Source organism: Leptodactylus fuscus, chromosome 8 (genome assembly GCF_031893055.1).
Source record: "Leptodactylus fuscus isolate aLepFus1 chromosome 8, aLepFus1.hap2, whole genome shotgun sequence".
Lineage (NCBI taxonomy): Eukaryota > Metazoa > Chordata > Amphibia > Anura > Leptodactylidae > Leptodactylus > Leptodactylus fuscus.
Window position 1 is genome coordinate 91,639,487 of NC_134272.1, and position 18,298 is coordinate 91,657,784.

Sequence of the window (18,298 nt, forward strand, 5' to 3'; positions counted from 1 at the left end):
AATATAATCAGTGTCATTAGTCAATGTATCAGTTCCAATGTAAGACATTACATTAGCACCATGTGCCCCCTGCAGGACGTTTACGGGAATGCATGGAGATTTGTCCTACCATTCTGTCCTGAGGATTTCACACTGATCACAGAAACTTTAGTTGAATTGAAGAATCAAAATAATAAAAAAATAAATAAATATCAAGTCTGAGGAATCTTGTGATGAAATAACCCGAGGATCAGGTGGTCGTGGGATGTGTCTGCACACACGGCTCTGCTACATCGCTGCTGAAGGACAGAGTGTATTCAGGGCGCCATCAGTGTGTGATCCTAGTTTGTGGATCTACCATAAGAAAACAAAACACAGAAGACATCTAATGAGATCCATAGTGTGTCCTGAAGACAAAGCAAGGAAAAACAGATCAGTAAGAGGTCAAATCAACACAAATCTACAATGACCCCACTGAAATGAAGAGTCCCAGGTAGTGCACAGCAGACTGCTCGGCCCAGGACAATGTACAGGTCACCTACAGATAGATAGATACTCCCTTGTACATACTCCAGACAGCGGCTCCTCCTCTTACCTTCCAGGAAGAGACTATGTCAATTTCATTTCTTAAGACGTTTTCCAGTATTCAATAAGCCCATTTCCTCCATACATGCGCTAAGCACCTGGGCAACCTCACCATGTGCCAGGTGGCTCTGGGCAGCGAGTCTGTTCTGCAGAGCAAGTAGCTCTGTCTCCACTGAAAGGATAGAAGCAAAAATATTCTGTATGAGAAGCCCTGACATCACTATGGATTCTACCAGCTAGCTCCTCTGTTCCAGATGCTCTTCCCCTGCACCCCTTATGCTCCTCTGATACTCTGACCCTGCACCCCTTGTGCTCCTTACCTCCTTCTTGCTCTTCCCCTATGTACCCTGTGTATCTCATCTGTCCATGATGCTCCGCATCTCTTGTGTTCCTCACTTCTTTGTTGCTCTTCCCCTGCACCCCTTATGTTCCTCTGATACTCTGACCCTGCATCCCTTGTGTTCCTCTGATACTCTGACCCTGCACCCCTTATGTTCCTCGGATACTCTGACCCTGCACCCCTTATGTTCCTCGGATACTCTGACCCTGCACCCCTTATGTTCTTCTGATACGCTGACCCTGCACCCCTTATGTTCCTCTGATACTCTGACCCTGCACCCCTTATGTTCCTCGGATACTCTGACCCTGCACCCCTTATGTTCCTCGGATACTCTGACCCTGCACCCCTTATGTTCCTCTGATACTCTGATCCTGCACCCCTTATGTTCCTCGGATACTCTGACCCTGCACCCCTTATGTTCCTCTGATACTCTGATCCTGCACCCCTTATGTTCCTCGAATACTCTGACCCTGCACCCCTTATGTTCCTCGGATACTCTGACCCTGCATCCCTTGTGTTCCTCTGATACGCTGACCCTGCACCCCTTATGTTCCTCTGATACTCTGACCCTGCACCCCTTATGTTCCTCGGATACTCTGACCCTGCACCCCTTTTGTTCCTCGGATACTCTGACCCTGCATCCCTTGTGTTCCTCTGATACGCTGACCCTGCACCCCTTATGTTCCTCTGATATATCTGACCCTGCACCCCTTGTGTTCCTCTGATACTCTGACCCTGCACCCCTTATGTTCCTCTGATATATCTGACCCTGCACCCCTTATGTTCCTCTGATACTCTGACCCTGCACCCCTTATGTTCCTCTGATATATCTGACCCTGCACCCCTTATGTTCCTCTGATACTCTGACCCTGCACCCCTTATGTTCCTCGGATACTCTGACCCTGCACCCCTTTTGTTCCTCGGATACTCTGACCCTGCATCCCTTGTGTTCCTCTGATACGCTGACCCTGTACCCCTTATGTTCCTCTGATATATCTGACCCTGCACCCCTTATGTTCCTCTGATACTCTGACCCTGCATCCCTTGTGTTCCTCTGATACGCTGACCCTGCACCCCTTATGTTCCTCTGATATATCTGACCCTGCACCCCTTATGTTCCTCTGATATATCTGACCCTGCACCCCTTATGTTCCTCGGATACTCTGACCCTGCACCCCTTTTGTTCCTCGGATACTCTGACCCTGCATCCCTTGTGTTCCTCTGATACGCTGACCCTGCACCCCTTATGTTCCTCTGATATATCTGACCCTGCACCCCTTGTGTTCCTCTGATACTCTGACCCTGCACCCCTTATGTTCCTCTGATACTCTGACCCTGCACCCCTTATGTTCCTCTGATATATCTGACCCTGCATCCCTTATGTTCCTCTGATACTCTGACCCTGCATCCCTTGTGTTCCTCTGATACGCTGACCCTGCACCCCTTATGTTCCTCTGATATATCTGACCCTGCACCCCTTGTGTTCCTCTGATACTCTGACCCTGCACCCCTTATCCTTCTGGCTCTTCTCCTTTGCCCCTTGTGTCTCTCACCTGCCTGATTCTCTGCCGATGTCCGTCCCAGTGCAGCTTGTGATTCCTTCAGTGACATCTTCAGAATTTCCACTTCCTCCATTAGAGCCTTTTCCTGCTGACAACAAGTGGACAAGAGATCCCCGACCTCCTTCAGCCGCGTTTCCAACATTTCACTGTAGAAGACACCAAGAATGACGGATACTAACTGCACCAAGGATTCCAGGATCTATCTAGGAGTAAAGCCCTGCTTATGTTCACAGCCCAATTCATGCTGTGTCTTTGCCCTGTGGCTCTTCTCCAGGAGACGCATCAGCTCCGATCAGGGATTGTATACGAGTATGGAGTAACCAGAGATCCTTCTCCTATCTCAGAGGCTAGGCTGCTCTTCTGTCCGTCCACCATGCTTTACACTATCAGTTTTCTGCACCTATTTAATTATTTGATGTGGTTTTCTCCATTCTCCATTTTTACCATATAGTGAAAGCTGTAAAAATTAAACCCATAAAAAATTGGCACAAACGTTTGGTTTCTTTTCCCCCCCAATTCCACCTCATTCTGAATTTTTACCAGCACATTACACAGGATATTGAACGGACCCATTACAAAGTACAATTTGTCCTGCAAAGAATAAGCCATCATGTGACTCGGTGAACTTTAAAATAAAAAAAAAAATATATGTCTCTTGGGATGGGGAGGGCAGATGGAAAAACAAAAATTGGCTGTGGCAAGAAAGGGTTAAGTTCCTGGTTGATCCATCACCCGGTACGAGGCGCGCTTAGCACGCTATATAGACTGTTTGTTTTCATGGTATAACATATGGATTGAGAAAACTCTGATGTCTCCTTTGCAATACTTATTGTGGTGTGTGTGTGTGTGTGTGTGTGTGTATATGTGTGTGTATATAAATTATCCTACTAATATTATAAATGTGATAGTTTGTGTGTTTAGATATTTGTTCCTCAATCACGCAAAAACAGCAGGACGGATTTGGATGAGATTTGTCCCATAGATACTCTGGAACCTGGAGTAACACATCAGCTACTTTGTATCCCGGTAAATGACATGGCTTCATGACTGTGATGAATTTATGTTCACATACTATATTACACTGCTCTTATCTCAGGTTCTGATAAAGCCAGGTCTGTAATCTGTCTATGTAACACTCAGCTAACCCTCAGGCCATTGGGTACAAGCACTTGCATATTATCTGATCTCCTCCAGGCAGTGCTGAGACACTGGAAGGGAAAACACCTTTAATCCAGATTGGCAGTTTGATAATATTAAACATGCCGGGGAAAAAAAATCTAACTTGTTGCAAAATTCTAAAACAATGAGAGCTATGAAGGAGCCAGAAGTCACAGAGTTCTCCTCAAGCGGAGCTGAAAGGGATCATCGATGCCAACAACACACTCATTATATGGTGTCCCAGCGAGCTGCTGAGATGCTGGAACAATCACAGACACAGAGCCAGGAACAAGTTCAGCAGTAGGACAGCTAGAGAGCTGCTGAAACGCCGGAGCAGGCAAACCATCAACGGCAGCAATTTGCTGAATATAGGCATATCATCTACACCATCAACATGCAGACGAAGTCACGGGGCAGAGGCTAGTCTTCTATATATAATAGTCAACAAATTTTCAATACAAAAAAAAAACAAAACCCGAGAGCTCTGTAACTCCTCTACAACGCTCAGCTCTCTGGTAATGAGAATCTTGCAAAGTTCTCGCTTTATATGTAACTAAACAAGAAAAACTGACTCCTCATCAGTGTAAGTGAAGAAGTCACAAAGTGACTGTGGATGTGCTGGGATGTTACATAGTATTCACAACTAAGTGATGATCCTAAGGAAATTCTTCCCAGTAACATATCAATCCAATAAGAGCAAAAGAGGCGCGAGGATTACCAGGACTCAGGGCTCCGAGCTTCACTTAATCTTTCTATTTCATGTGTCACCGCCTGGAGCTGCTGCTGCATTTTCTCTTCTTCCTCCAGAGCTTCTTGCAGATCCACAGTGTGAGCCAGCCGGGAGACAAATAACTCTCTGCTCAAACTTCTGAAGAAAGAAAGATTTAAGAAAGTTAAAAAAGCGTGCAAGAAGTTGGAACATCTTAACTCCAGAGACACAGTCACAAGGGCACAAGTTTACAGCTACATCAAATCTACAGTCACTGTGTAACACATAAAATATCTGATATAGGATGTAACTCAGTTCTGCACTGCATTATACTCCAGAGCTGCGCTCACTATTCTGCTGGTGCAGTCACTGTGTACATACATTACATTACTTATCCTGTATTATACTCCAGAGCTGCGCTCACTATTCTGATGCTGCAGTCACTGTGTACATACATTACATTACTTATCCTGTATTATACTCCAGAGCTGCGCTCACTATTCTGCTGCTGCAGTCACTGTGTACATACATTACATTACTTATCCTGTATTATACTCCAGAGCTGCGCTCACTATTCTGATGCTGCAGTCACTGTGTACATACATTACATTACTTATCCTGTATTATACTCCAGAGCTGCGCTCACTATTCTGCTGGTGCAGTCACTGTGTACATACATTACATTACTTATCCTGTATTATATTCCAGAGCTGCGCTCACTATCCTGCTGGTGCAGTCACTGTGTACATACATTACATTACTTATCCTGTATTATACTCCAGAGCTGCGCTCACTATTCTGCTGGTACAGTCACTGTGTACATACATTACATTACGTATCTTACTCCAGAGCTGCGCTCACTATTCTGCTGGTACAGTCACTGTGTACATACATTACATTACTTATCCTGTATTATACCCCAGAGCTGCGCTCACTATCCTGCTGGTACAGTCACTGTGTACATACATTACATTACTTATCCTGTATTATACCCCAGAGCTGCGCTCACTATTCTGCTGGTACAGTCACTGTGTACATACATTACATTACTTATCCTGTATTATACTCCAGAGCTGCGCTCACTATTCTGCTGGTACAGTAACTGTGTACATACATTACATTACTTATCTTACTCCAGAGCTGCGCTCACTATTCTGCTGGTACAGTCACTGTGTACATACATTACATTACTTATCCTGTATTATACCCCAGAGCTGCGCTCACTATCCTGCTGGTGCAGTCACTGTGTACATACATTACATTACTTATCCTGTATTATACTCCAGAGCTGCGCTCACTATTCTGCTGGTGCAGTCACTGTGTACATACATTACATTACTTATCCTGTATTATACTCCAGAGCTGCGCTCACTATTCTGCAGGTACAATCACTGTGTACATACATTACATTACTTATCCTGTATTATACTCCAGAGCTGCGCTCACTATTCTGCAGGTACAATCACTGTGTACATACATTACATTACTTATCCTGTATTATACTCCAGAGCTGCGCTCACTATTCTGCAGGTACAATCACTGTGTACATACATTACATTACTTATCCTGTATTATACTCCAGAGCTGCGCTCACTATTCTGCTGGTGCAGTCACTGTGTACATACATTACATTACTTATCCTGTATTATACTCCAGAGCTGCGCTCACTATTCTGCTGGTACAGTCACTGTGTACATACATTACATTACTTATCCTGTATTATACCCCAGAGCTGCTCTCACTATTCTGCTGGTGCAGTCACTGTGTACATACATTACATTACTTATCCTGTATTATACTCCAGAGCTGCGCTCACTATTCTGCTGGTACAGTCACTGTGTACATACATTACATTACTTATCCTGTATTATACTCCAGAGCTGCGCTCACTATTCTGCAGGTACAATCACTGTGTACATACATTACATTACTTATCCTGTATTATACTCCAGAGCTGCGCTCACTATTCTGCTGGTGCAGTCACTGTGTACATACATTACATTACTTATCCTGTATTATACTCCAGAGCTGCGCTCACTATTCTGCAGGTACAATCACTGTGTACATACATTACATTACTTATCCTGTATTATACTCCAGAGCTGTGCTCACTATTCTGCTGGTGCAGTCACTGTGTACATACATTACATTACTTATCCTGTATTATACTCCAGAGCTGCGCTCACTATTCTGCTGGTACAGTCACTGTGTACATACATTACATTACTTATCCTGTATTATACTCCAGAGCTGCGCTCACTATTCTGCTGGTACAGTCACTGTGTACATACATTACATTACTTATCCTGTATTATACTCCAGAGCTGTGCTCACTATGCTGCTGGTCACTGTGTACATACATTACTTATCCTGTATTATACTCCAGAGCTGCGCTCACTATTCTGCTGGTGCAGTCACTGTGTACATACATTACATTACTTATCCTGTATTATACTCCAGAGCTGCGCTCACTATTCTGCTGGTGCAGTCACTGTGTATATACATTACATTACTTACCCTGTATTATACTCCAGAGCTGCGCTCACTATTCTGCTGGTACAGTCACTGTGTACATACATTACATTACTTATCCTGTATTATACTCCAGAGCTGCGCTCACTATTCTGCTGGTGCAGTCACTGTGTACATACATTACATTACTTATCCTGTATTATACTCCAGAGCTGCGCTCACTATTCTGCTGGTGCAGTCACTGTGTACATACATTACATTACTTATCCTGTATTATACTCCAGAGCTGCGCTCACTATTCAGAGCACGGAGGTTGCTCTGATGGTTTATGTTCTCGGGGGTGAGATCTTTACACCTTGCATTGCTGGTGTTCAGCAGTGAGTCGGTGCACTTGCCATGAGCCACTCCTAACTATTCCTATATCCGCCATGACAGGTGCTGCACCCGGTGCTCTTACCTCTCAGCAGTCTCGGCCTCCAGGTTCTGTACTTCTGTTTTCGTCTTATCTACTTGTTCTCGCTCGGACTGGACTTTCTTGGACAAGAGCTGAACTATATTCTGCAGAGAACAAGACATGAAAGAAGATAATCAGCATCCCACACTCCTGAAATACTCTGTGCTGCTAGGAATCTATAGTACAGCCAGTATACACGCCACAAAACGGCTACAGGTGACAGAATCCTGGAATTGTAGACATCAATGGCTGAAGACAAACCTCCAGTTTGCCGACAGTGAAGGAGCAAAGATTGTCTTCATCTTCAGCAAGAAACTGCTCTAATAGATCCATCTAAAAGAGAAAATGGACAAAAATGAGGCGTCATCCCCTGTATAGCCGAGTCCTGCTCACACAGCTGAAGCTCGTATCAGTGCAGGTAAATACCTGCCATGGGGACAGAAGAGAGATGTCGCGTTACTGACGGGCTCATAGATTACCACCGTATATATAAAAACAACGTTACTCACCTCTCCTGGGCTCCGCCACAGCCCCCTGGTGTATTTATTCTTCTGATTAGGCCTTAGCGAGTCATGGTGGTGCATAGATGCAAGTGTCACAGCACTGTGCGACCCATGTGACCGCTGAGGCCCAATCACAGGCCTTGCAGTTCCTGACGTCAGTCAGAACACCCAAAGACAGCCGGGGGTTGTGCCGTTACTCACCTCTCCTCGGCTTCCACTTATTATATAGTATATTGACTGTTAAAGGGATTCTACCATTAAAACCCCTTTTTTTGTGGATAAGACGTCGGGATAGCCTTTAGAAAGTCTATTTGTCTCTTACCTTTAGATGTGGTCTCCGCTGCGCCGTTCCTTAGAAATACTGTTTTTTACCGGTATGCAAATTAGTTCTCTCGCAGCGATGGGGGCGGGCCCCAGCACTGGAAATGCGATGGGGGTGTCCCCACTGCTGCTCGAAAACAGGCTCCAGCACCGCCTCTATCTTCTGCTGGATCCTCCACTTCTTTCTTTGCCTTTCTTCGGCGTCACCTCCAACGCCTGCGCTATTGGCTCTGCCAGTGAGACACTAGTAGAGCTGACTGCGCATGCGCGCAATTGCGGCGTCGGAACTCTGGCCTCGGGCATGCACAGTCAGCTGGTTACCTATAGCCCAGCGAATTGAGTTCAAGCTACTAACGCTAACATACAAAGCCATCCACAACCTGTCCCCTCCATATATCTCTGACCTCATCCACAACCTGTCCCCTCCATATATCTCTGACCTCATCCTCACCTGTCCCCTCCATATATCTCTGACCTCATCCTCACCTGTCCCCTCCATATATCTCTGACCTCATCCTCACCTGTCCCCTCCATATATCTCTGACCTCATCCTCACCTGTCCCCTCCATATATCTCTGACCTCATCCTCACCTGTCCCCTCCATATATCTCTGACCTCATCCTCACCTGTCCCCTCCATATATCTCTGACCTCATCCTCACCTGTCCCCTCCATATATCTCTGACCTCACCTGTCCCCTCCATATATCTCTGACCTCACCTGTCCCCTCCATATATCTCTGACCTCACCTGTCCCCTCCATATATCTCTGACCTCACCTGTCCCCTCCATATATCTCTGACCTCACCTGTCCCCTCCATATATCTCTGACCTCACCTGTCCCCTCCATATATCTCTGACCTCACCTGTCCCCTCCATATATCTCTGACCTCATCCTCACCTGTCCCCTCCATATATCTCTGACCTCATCCTCACCTGTCCCCTCCATATATCTCTGACCTCACCTGTCCCCTCCATATATCTCTGACCTCACCCTCACCTGTCCCCTCCATATATCTCTGACCTCACCTGTCCCCTCCATATATCTCTGACCTCACCTGTCCCCTCCATATATCTCTGACCTCACCCTCACCTGTCCCCTCCATATATCTCTGACCTCACCTGTCCCCTCCATATATCTCTGACCTCACCTGTCCCCTCCATATATCTCTGACCTCATCCTCACCTGTCCCCTCCATATATCTCTGACCTCACCTGTCTCCTCCATATATCTCTGACCTCATCCTCACCTGTCTCCTCCATATATCTCTGACCTCATCCTCATCTGTCCCCTCCATATATCTCTGACCTCATCCTCACCTGTCCCCTCCATATATCTCTGACCTCATCCTCACCTGTCCCCTCCATATTTCTCTGACCTCATCCTCACCTGTCCCCTCCATATATCTCTGACCTCACCTGTCCCCTCCATATATCTCTGACCTCATCCTCACCTGTCCCCTCCATATATCTCTGACCTCATCTGTCCCCTCCATATATCTCTGACCTCACCCTCACCTGTCCCCTCCATATATCTCTGACCTCATCTGTCCCCTCCATATATCTCTGACCTCACCCTCACCTGTCCCCTCCATATATCTCTGACCTCACCTGTCCCCTCCATATATCTCTGACCTCACCTGTCCCCTCCATATATCTCTGACCTCATCCTCACCTGTCCCCTCCATATATCTCTGACCTCACCCTCACCTGTCCCCTCCATATATCTCTGACCTCACCTGTCCCCTCCATATATCTCTGACCTCACCTGTCCCCTCCATATATCTCTGACCTCACCTGTCCCCTCCATATATCTCTGACCTCACCTGTCCCCTCCATATATCTCTGACCTCATCCTCACCTGTCCCCTCCATATATCTCTGACCTCATCTCCCGCTACCTGCACACACGTAACCTCAGATCCTCCAACGACCTCCTACTCCGCTCTGCTCTCATCCGCTCCTCACACAACCATCTCCACGATTTCTCTCGTGCATCCCCCATACTCTGGAACTCCTGACCAAGACACATAAGACTGACCCCCACAATCACAAGAAGGCCCTGAAGACTCCCCTATTCAGGAAGGCCTACACCCCCCAATAACACTATCACCGCACCCCCATCTGTACTGTCTCCCCCTCTCCTTCTGTCTCTCCCCCCTTCCCTCATAGATTGTAAGCCCTCGCGGGCAGGGCCCTCTACCCCACTGTGCCAGTCAGTCACTGTTAGCATTATATCTTCCTGTATATTCTGTGTATTGTATGTAACCCACAAATGTAAAGCACCATGGGATTAATATAATAATGTACAGAGCACCATGGAATTAATATAATAATGTACAGAGCACCATGGGATTAATATAATAATGTACAGAGCACCATGGGATTAATATAATAATGTACAGAGCACCATGGAATTAATATAATAATGTACAGAGCACCATGGGATTAATATAATAATGTACAGAGCACCATGGGATTAATATAATAATGTACAGAGCAGCATGGGATTAATATAATAATGTACAGAACACCATGGGATTAATATAATAATGTACAGAGCACCATGGGATTAATATAATAATGTACAGAGCACCATGGGATTAATATAATAATGTACAGAGCACCATGGGATTAATATAATAATGTACAGAACACCATGGGATTAATATAATAATGTACAGAGCACCATGGGATTAATATAATAATGTACAGAACACCATGGGATTAATATAATAATGTACAGAGCACCATGGGATTAATATAATAACGTACAGCACCATAGGATTAATATAATAATGTACAGAGCACCATGGGATTAATATAATAATGTACAGAACACCATGGGATTAATATAATAATGTACAGAGCACCATGGGATTAATATAATAATGTACAGAACACCATGGAATGAATCTAATAATGTACAGCACCATGGGATTAATATAATAATGTACAGCACTATGGAAATAATGGTGCTATATAAATAAACAATAATAATAATAATCATATACACGTGTCAGAGCGCGGCGCTTCAAAACAGATCCCCTTGACCTCAGTGGGTGCCGGCTTAGGCGCACTACACATTGAACTCAATGTGAGGCTTTTTTACGAATTGTTTTCAATGTGATACGTGTAAGCCGGCAGCCATTGAAGTCAATGGGATCTGTTTTGAAGCGCCGCGCTCTGACACATGTATACATGTCAAAATGAGTGGTGCGTTACTCCGTGGGAATGGAGCCTTACCCTTAGGCACCACGAAGCGTATCGCAGCAAAAGAGCGCTGTGGAAAAAAATCATGTAGGCAACGCACAGCGCTACTCACAGATAGTCCACGGAGGTTTCCTCTGGGGACTTTTTCCTTCCATTATAACTATATGAAACTCACCACCGATTTCATAGGTAGAACTGACACGTTGCGATTTCCAAAACCACAACAGTTTGGGAAATCGCACCATCTCCACTGCACCTATTTTTCCGAAAAAGTGGGATTTTTGCTATAACTGTAAAATGCTGCATTGTTTCCATGACGTTTGCACCCGTGGGGACTCGGCCTGAGCCAGATTTCTGCAAGTTCCTTATTTGTTGTTAAGGCCGAGACCCCACGTGGCAAAAAACGCAGAAATTTACGACCAATGCAAAGTCACATGGCAGAAAATATGCTCAGCGGAAATTATTTGATGTCCAATGCTATCGCAGCATGTCAGGTGTACCGACAAACGCCGGCGGTCTCGCCTTTAGGTGCAATGGAAAGTCCACAGAGGAAACGTCTGCAGATTGTCTGTGTAACACGCTGCAGGGTCATCCATGATGTGTTACCGCCGCGGTTCAGCCAGCAGTGATTATTTTTGGCTGTGGCCTTGGACTAAAGAGGTTTTCGGGGTTTATCGTGCATTCGGTGTGTGAGGTGCAGGCGACGCGTTGCGAGCGTCACCTCTGCTGCAGGAACAAACCAAACAAGGACTGTTATTTTGTGAGGAGACCTCCTGAGGACATTGTCACGTGTCTCACACAAGGTCCAGCCATGACCTATTGACCTATCCTAAGAACAGATCAGCAATTAAAAAGCCCATTGGGGTTTGTCTCTCCTGCTGCCCTGACCTTTGACCCATCCCCTAAACCTTGCACTACACGCACCTCGCACCTGACAACCTATGCCGACCACTTACCGCTGTCACGTGACCTCACTCGCCACACCTCCTGCGGGACGGTACACCCGGCTGTACGGCACCGCGCTTGTTTTCAAATGCACCCAACGTCACTTCCGGTTTCCCGCACCATAGAGCCGCCTGCTCACCGGAAGTACAGGGATAGTGCGGAGACAATGCGGCTTATGTGTCACCATAAAGATAACTGCATCCGGTAGGGAGCAGCGCTTACTATGGTGACACAGACGCGTCCGGGACTGTGTCTGCTAGATGTTATTACCCAATAGGAAATACATTATATCATAGATAGGGGAGGACACGTGCAGGACACAATGTATGACGTCATAACTCATCTATCTGATACACAATACTGTACAAAGAAAAGCACAAGGAAATATAAATGTGATTCTTTCATTATCTAGATCAGGGGTCTCAAACTTTTTTTAACATTGGGCCGGTCACTGTCCCCCGGAGCATTGGAGGCCGAGATATAGTTTAAAGGGATTCTACCATTAAAATTAAAAAAAAATTTTCTCAATAAGGGTGCATTCACACTGAGTAAACGCTAGCTTATTCTGAACGTAAAACACGTTCAGAATAAGCGGCGTCTAAAGCAGCTCCATTCATTTCTATGGGAGCGGGGATACGAGCGCTCCCCATAGAAATGAATGGGCTGCTTCTTTCACTCCGTGCAGTCCCATTGAAGTGAATGGGGAGTGCCGGCGTGTACGCTCCGGCATGAGCAGAGCTTGCCGTATACGCCGGCACTCCCCATTCACTTCAATGGGACTGCACGGAGTGAAAGAAGCAGCCCATTCATTTCTATGGGGAGCGCTCGTATCCCCGCTCCCCATAGAAAGCTTTAGACGCCGCTTATTCTGAACGTGTTTTACGTTCAGAATAAGCTAGCGTTTACTCAGTGTGAATGCACCCTAACACATAGAAATAGCCTTAAGAAAGTTTCTTCTTCTCCGACCTTTAGACGTCTTTCTTAAGGCTATTCCTGTGTGTTATTGAGAAAACAACGGAGATGAATCCAACCGTGGGGTGGAGGGGACACTCAATCATCAATCTCAGGGGGCGTTTGTAAATTGAATGGGTTATAAAGGTGACTGCCGGGTTTCCGTCCCCTGTCCAGGTCCGCTGGGACTGAAGATGGAAACCCAGTGGAATACAGACACCGAGCACAAGTGTGAGCGCCCCCTGCGGTGTTATCTATCCTGCAGTAAGATATTATACAGGGAGGGTCCGTCCAGGAAGGCAGCGGGAACTAACCCTGACCAGTGAGACCACTGCTGAGCGGCACAGCACACTGGAGGACGGGAGTGGCTCTGCTTACTGTAATTTGGGCTGGTCACCTTGCTAGGGTGACCTAACTGACGAAGTGACGGAGGGGCACAGCTGACTATATTGGGCCAGGCCATGGAGACAGCGCGCTTCACTTTACCCTTTGGAGGGCACCACTCCTGATGTGGCCTGACCTGCCTCCGGTATCCTCCTTACATGACATACATGCAATGTGGCAGGCGGACACCAGAGGCAGAGCAGGTCGCACAGACATCAGGAGCGGTGCCCTCCGGCAGGCTGGACAGAAGTGCAGTTTGAGGACCCCTGATCTAGATGATCTATTTTCCCTTAGTCCCAACAGCAGCACAATACAGGGCAGAAAATACCCCCCATATTGTGCTGATGTGGGACAACAGGGAAGTCACATTACTAGCGCATTCACTTTCATAGCTTGTACTGAAGGTAGCATTACAATGCACACGTGATGTCTGATTCCGCTAAAGTCGCCATGTAGCCCCTAGCCTAAAATGTATGTACACAGTGACTGTACCAGCAGAATAGTGAGCGCAGCTCTGGAGTATAATACAGGATAAGTAATGTAATGTATGTAAACAGTGACTGTACCAGCAGAATAGTGAGCGCAGCTCTGGAGTATAATAAAGGATAAGTAATGTAATGTATGTGCACAGTGACTGCACCAGCAGAATAGTGAGCGCAGCTCTGGAGTATAATACAGGATAAGTAATGTAATGTATGTACACAGTGACTGTACCAGCAGAATAGTGAGCGCAGCTCTGCAGTATAATACAGGATAAGTAATGTAATGTATGTACACAGTGACTGCACCAGCAGAATAGTGAGCGCAGCTCTGGAGTATAATACAGGATAAGTAATGTAATGTATGTACACAGTGACTGCACCAGCAGAATAGTGAGCGCAGCTCTGGAGTATAATACAGGATAAGTAATGTAATGTATGTACACAGTGACTGTACCAGCAGAATAGTGAGCGCAGCTCTGGAGTATAATACAGGATAAGTAATGTAATGTATGTACACAGTGACTGCACCAGCAGAATAGTGAGCGCAGCTCTGGAGTATAATACAGGATAAGTAATGTAATGTATGTAAACAGTGACTGTACCAGCAGAATAGTGAGCGCAGCTCTGGAGTATAATACAGGATAAGTAATGTAATGTATGTACACAGTGACTGCACCAGCAGAATAGTGAGCGCAGCTCTGCAGTATAATACAGGATAAGTAATGTAATGTATGTACACAGTGACTGCACCAGCAGAATAGTGAGCGCAGCTCTGCAGTATAATACAGGATAAGTAATGTAATGTATGTAAACAGTGACTGTACCAGCAGAATAGTGAGCGCAGCTCTGGAGTATAATACAGGATAAGTAATGTAATGTATGTGCACAGTGACTGCACCAGCAGAATAGTGAGCGCAGCTCTGGAGTATAATACAGGATAAGTAATGTAATGTATGTACACAGTGACTGCACCAGCAGAATAGTGAGCCCAGCTCTGGAGTATAATACAGGATAAGTAATGTAATGTATGTACACAGTGAGTGCACCAGCAGAATAGTGAGCGCAGCTCTGGAGTATAATACAGGATAAGTAATGTAATGTATGTACACAGTGACTGTACCAGCAGAATAGTGAGCGCAGCTCTGGAGTATAATACAGGATAAGTAATGTAATGTATGTACACAGTGACTGCACCAGCAGAATAGTGAGCGCAGCTCTGGAGTATAATACAGGATAAGTAATGTATGTACACAGTGACTGTACCAGCAGAATAGTGAGCGCAGCTCTGGAGTATAATACAGGATAAGTAATGTAATGTATGTACACAGTGACTGCACCAGCAGAATAGTGAGCGCAGCTCTGGGGTATAATACAGGATAAGTAATGTATGTACACAGTGACTGCACCAGCAGAATAGTGAGCGCAGCTCTGGAGTATAATACAGGATAAGTAATGTAATGTATGTACACAGTGACTGTACCAGCAGAATAGTGAGCGCAGCTCTGGAGTATAATACAGGATAAGTAATGTAATGTATGTACACAGTGACTGCACCAGCAGAATAGTGAGCGCAGCTCTGGAGTATAATACAGGATAAGTAATGTAATGTATGTACACAGTGACTGCACCAGCAGAATAGTGAGCGCAGCTCTGGAGTATAATACAGGATAAGTAATGTAATGTATGTACACAGTGACTGCACCAGCAGAATAGTGAGCGCAGCTCTGGAGTATAATACAGGATAAGTAATGTAATGTATGTACACAGTGACTGTACCAGCAGAATAGTGAGCGCAGCTCTGGAGTATAATACAGGATAAGTAATGTAATGTATGTACACAGTGACTGTACCAGCAGAATAGTGAGCGCAGCTCTGGAGTATAATACAGGATAAGTTATGTAATGTATGTACACAGTGACTGCACCTGCAGAATAGTGAGCGCAGCTCTGGGGTATAATACAGGATAAGTAATGTAATGTATGTACACAGTGACTGCACCAGCAGAATAGTGAGCGCAGCTCTGGAGTATAATACAGGATAAGTAATGTAATGTATGTACACAGTGACTGCACCAGCAGAATAGTGAGCGCAGCTCTGCAGTATAATACAGGATAAGTAATGTAATGTATGTACACAGTGACTGCACCAGCAGAATAGTGAGCGCAGCTCTGGAGTATAATACAGGATAAGTAATGTAATGTATGTACACAGTGACTGCACCAGCAGAATAGTGAGCGCAGCTCTGGAGTATAATACAGGATAAGTAATGTAATGTATGTACACAGTGACTGCACCAGCAGAATAGTGAGCGCAGCTCTGGAGTATAATACAGGATAAGTAATGTAATGTATGTACACAGTGACTGCACCAGCAGAATAGTGAGCGCAGCTCTGGAGTATAATACAGGATAAGTAATGTAATGTATGTACACAGTGACTGTACCAGCAGAATAGTGAGCGCAGCTCTGGAGTATAATACAGGATAAGTAATGTAATGTATGTACACAGTGACTGCACCAGCAGAATAGTGAGCGCAGCTCTGGAGTATAATACAGGATAAGTAATGTAATGTATGTACACAGTGACTGTACCAGCAGAATAGTGAGCGCAGCTCTGGAGTTATAATACAGGATAAGTAATGTAATGTATGTACACAGTGACTGCACCAGCAGAATAGTGAGCGCAGCTCTGGAGTATAATACAGGATAAGTAATGTAATGTATGTACACAGTGACTGCACCAGCAGAATAGTGAGCGCAGCTCTGGAGTATAATACAGGATAAGTAATGTAATGTATGTACACAGTGACTGTACCAGCAGAATAGTGAGCGCAGCTCTGGAGTATAATACAGGATAAGTAATGTAATGTATGTACACAGTGACTGCACCAGCAGAATAGTGAGCGCAGCTCTGGAGTATAATACAGGATAAGTAATGTAATGTATGTAAACAGTGACTGTACCAGCAGAATAGTGAGCGCAGCTCTGGAGTATAATACAGGATAAGTAATGTAATGTATGTGCACAGTGACTGCACCAGCAGAATAGTGAGTGCAGCTCTGGAGTATAATACAGGATAAGTAATGTAATGTATGTACACAGTGACTGCACCAGCAGAATAGTGAGCCCAGCTCTGGAGTATAATACAGGATAAGTAATGTAATGTATGTACACAGTGAGTGCACCAGCAGAATAGTGAGCGCAGCTCTGGAGTATAATACAGGATAAGTAATGTAATGTATGTACACAGTGACTGTACCAGCAGAATAGTGAGCGCAGCTCTGGAGTATAATACAGGATAAGTAATGTAATGTATGTACACAGTGACTGCACCAGCAGAATAGTGAGCGCAGCTCTGGAGTATAATACAGGATAAGTAATGTAATGTATGTACACAGTGACTGTACCAGCAGAATAGTGAGCGCAGCTCTGGAGTATAATACAGGATAAGTAATGTAATGTATGTACACAGTGACTGTACCAGCAGAATAGTGAGCGCAGCTCTGGAGTATAATACAGGATAAGTAATGTAATGTATGTACACAGTGACTGCACCAGCAGAATAGTGAGCGCAGCTCTGGGGTATAATACAGGATAAGTAATGTATGTACACAGTGACTGCACCAGCAGAATAGTGAGCGCAGCTCTGGAGTATAATACAGGATAAGTAATGTAATGTATGTACACAGTGACTGCACCAGCAGAATAGTGAGCGCAGCTCTGGAGTATAATACAGGATAAGTAATGTAATGTATGTACACAGTGACTGTACCAGCAGAATAGTGAGCGCAGCTCTGGAGTATAATACAGGATAAGTAATGTAATGTATGTACACAGTGACTGCACCAGCAGAATAGTGAGCGCAGCTCTGGAGTATAATACAGGATAAGTAATGTAATGTATGTAAACAGTGACTGTACCAGCAGAATAGTGAGCGCAGCTCTGGAGTATAATACAGGATAAGTAATGTAATGTATGTGCACAGTGACTGCACCAGCAGAATAGTGAGTGCAGCTCTGGAGTATAATACAGGATAAGTAATGTAATGTATGTACACAGTGACTGCACCAGCAGAATAGTGAGCCCAGCTCTGGAGTATAATACAGGATAAGTAATGTAATGTATGTACACAGTGAGTGCACCAGCAGAATAGTGAGCGCAGCTCTGGAGTATAATACAGGATAAGTAATGTAATGTATGTACACAGTGACTGTACCAGCAGAATAGTGAGCGCAGCTCTGGAGT

General features: G+C 45.1%; 1 protein-coding gene across 1 annotated transcript; it reads right to left on the minus strand.

Moving 5' to 3' along the window:
• Window positions 1-599: 599 nt before the first annotated feature.
• Window positions 600-12,304, minus strand: LOC142217288 (uncharacterized). The gene is made up of 6 exons (XM_075285481.1): window positions 12,250-12,304; window positions 7,521-7,592; window positions 7,263-7,363; window positions 4,343-4,492; window positions 2,458-2,612; window positions 600-736 (listed from the first exon to the last, which is right to left on the minus strand). Exons 2-6 carry the CDS (start codon window positions 7,590-7,592, stop codon window positions 600-602), a joined length of 615 nt encoding a protein of 204 aa, XP_075141582.1. The 5' UTR covers window positions 12,250-12,304.
• Window positions 12,305-18,298: the final 5,994 nt, after the last annotated feature.

Bases quoted from the DNA above. Each gene is read 5' to 3' on its own strand.
- LOC142217288 (XM_075285481.1), bottom strand. From the start codon at position 7,592: ATGGATCTATTAGAGCAGTTTCTTGCTGAAGATGAAGACAATCTTTGC. The intron at 7,364-7,520 runs GTTTGTCTTCAG...TGTTCTCTGCAG, and splicing joins TCACTGTCGGCAAACTGGAG to AATATAGTTCAGCTCTTGTC. The intron at 737-2,457 runs GTGAGAGACACA...CTATCCTTTCAG, and splicing joins ATCGGCAGAGAATCAGGCAG to TGGAGACAGAGCTACTTGCT.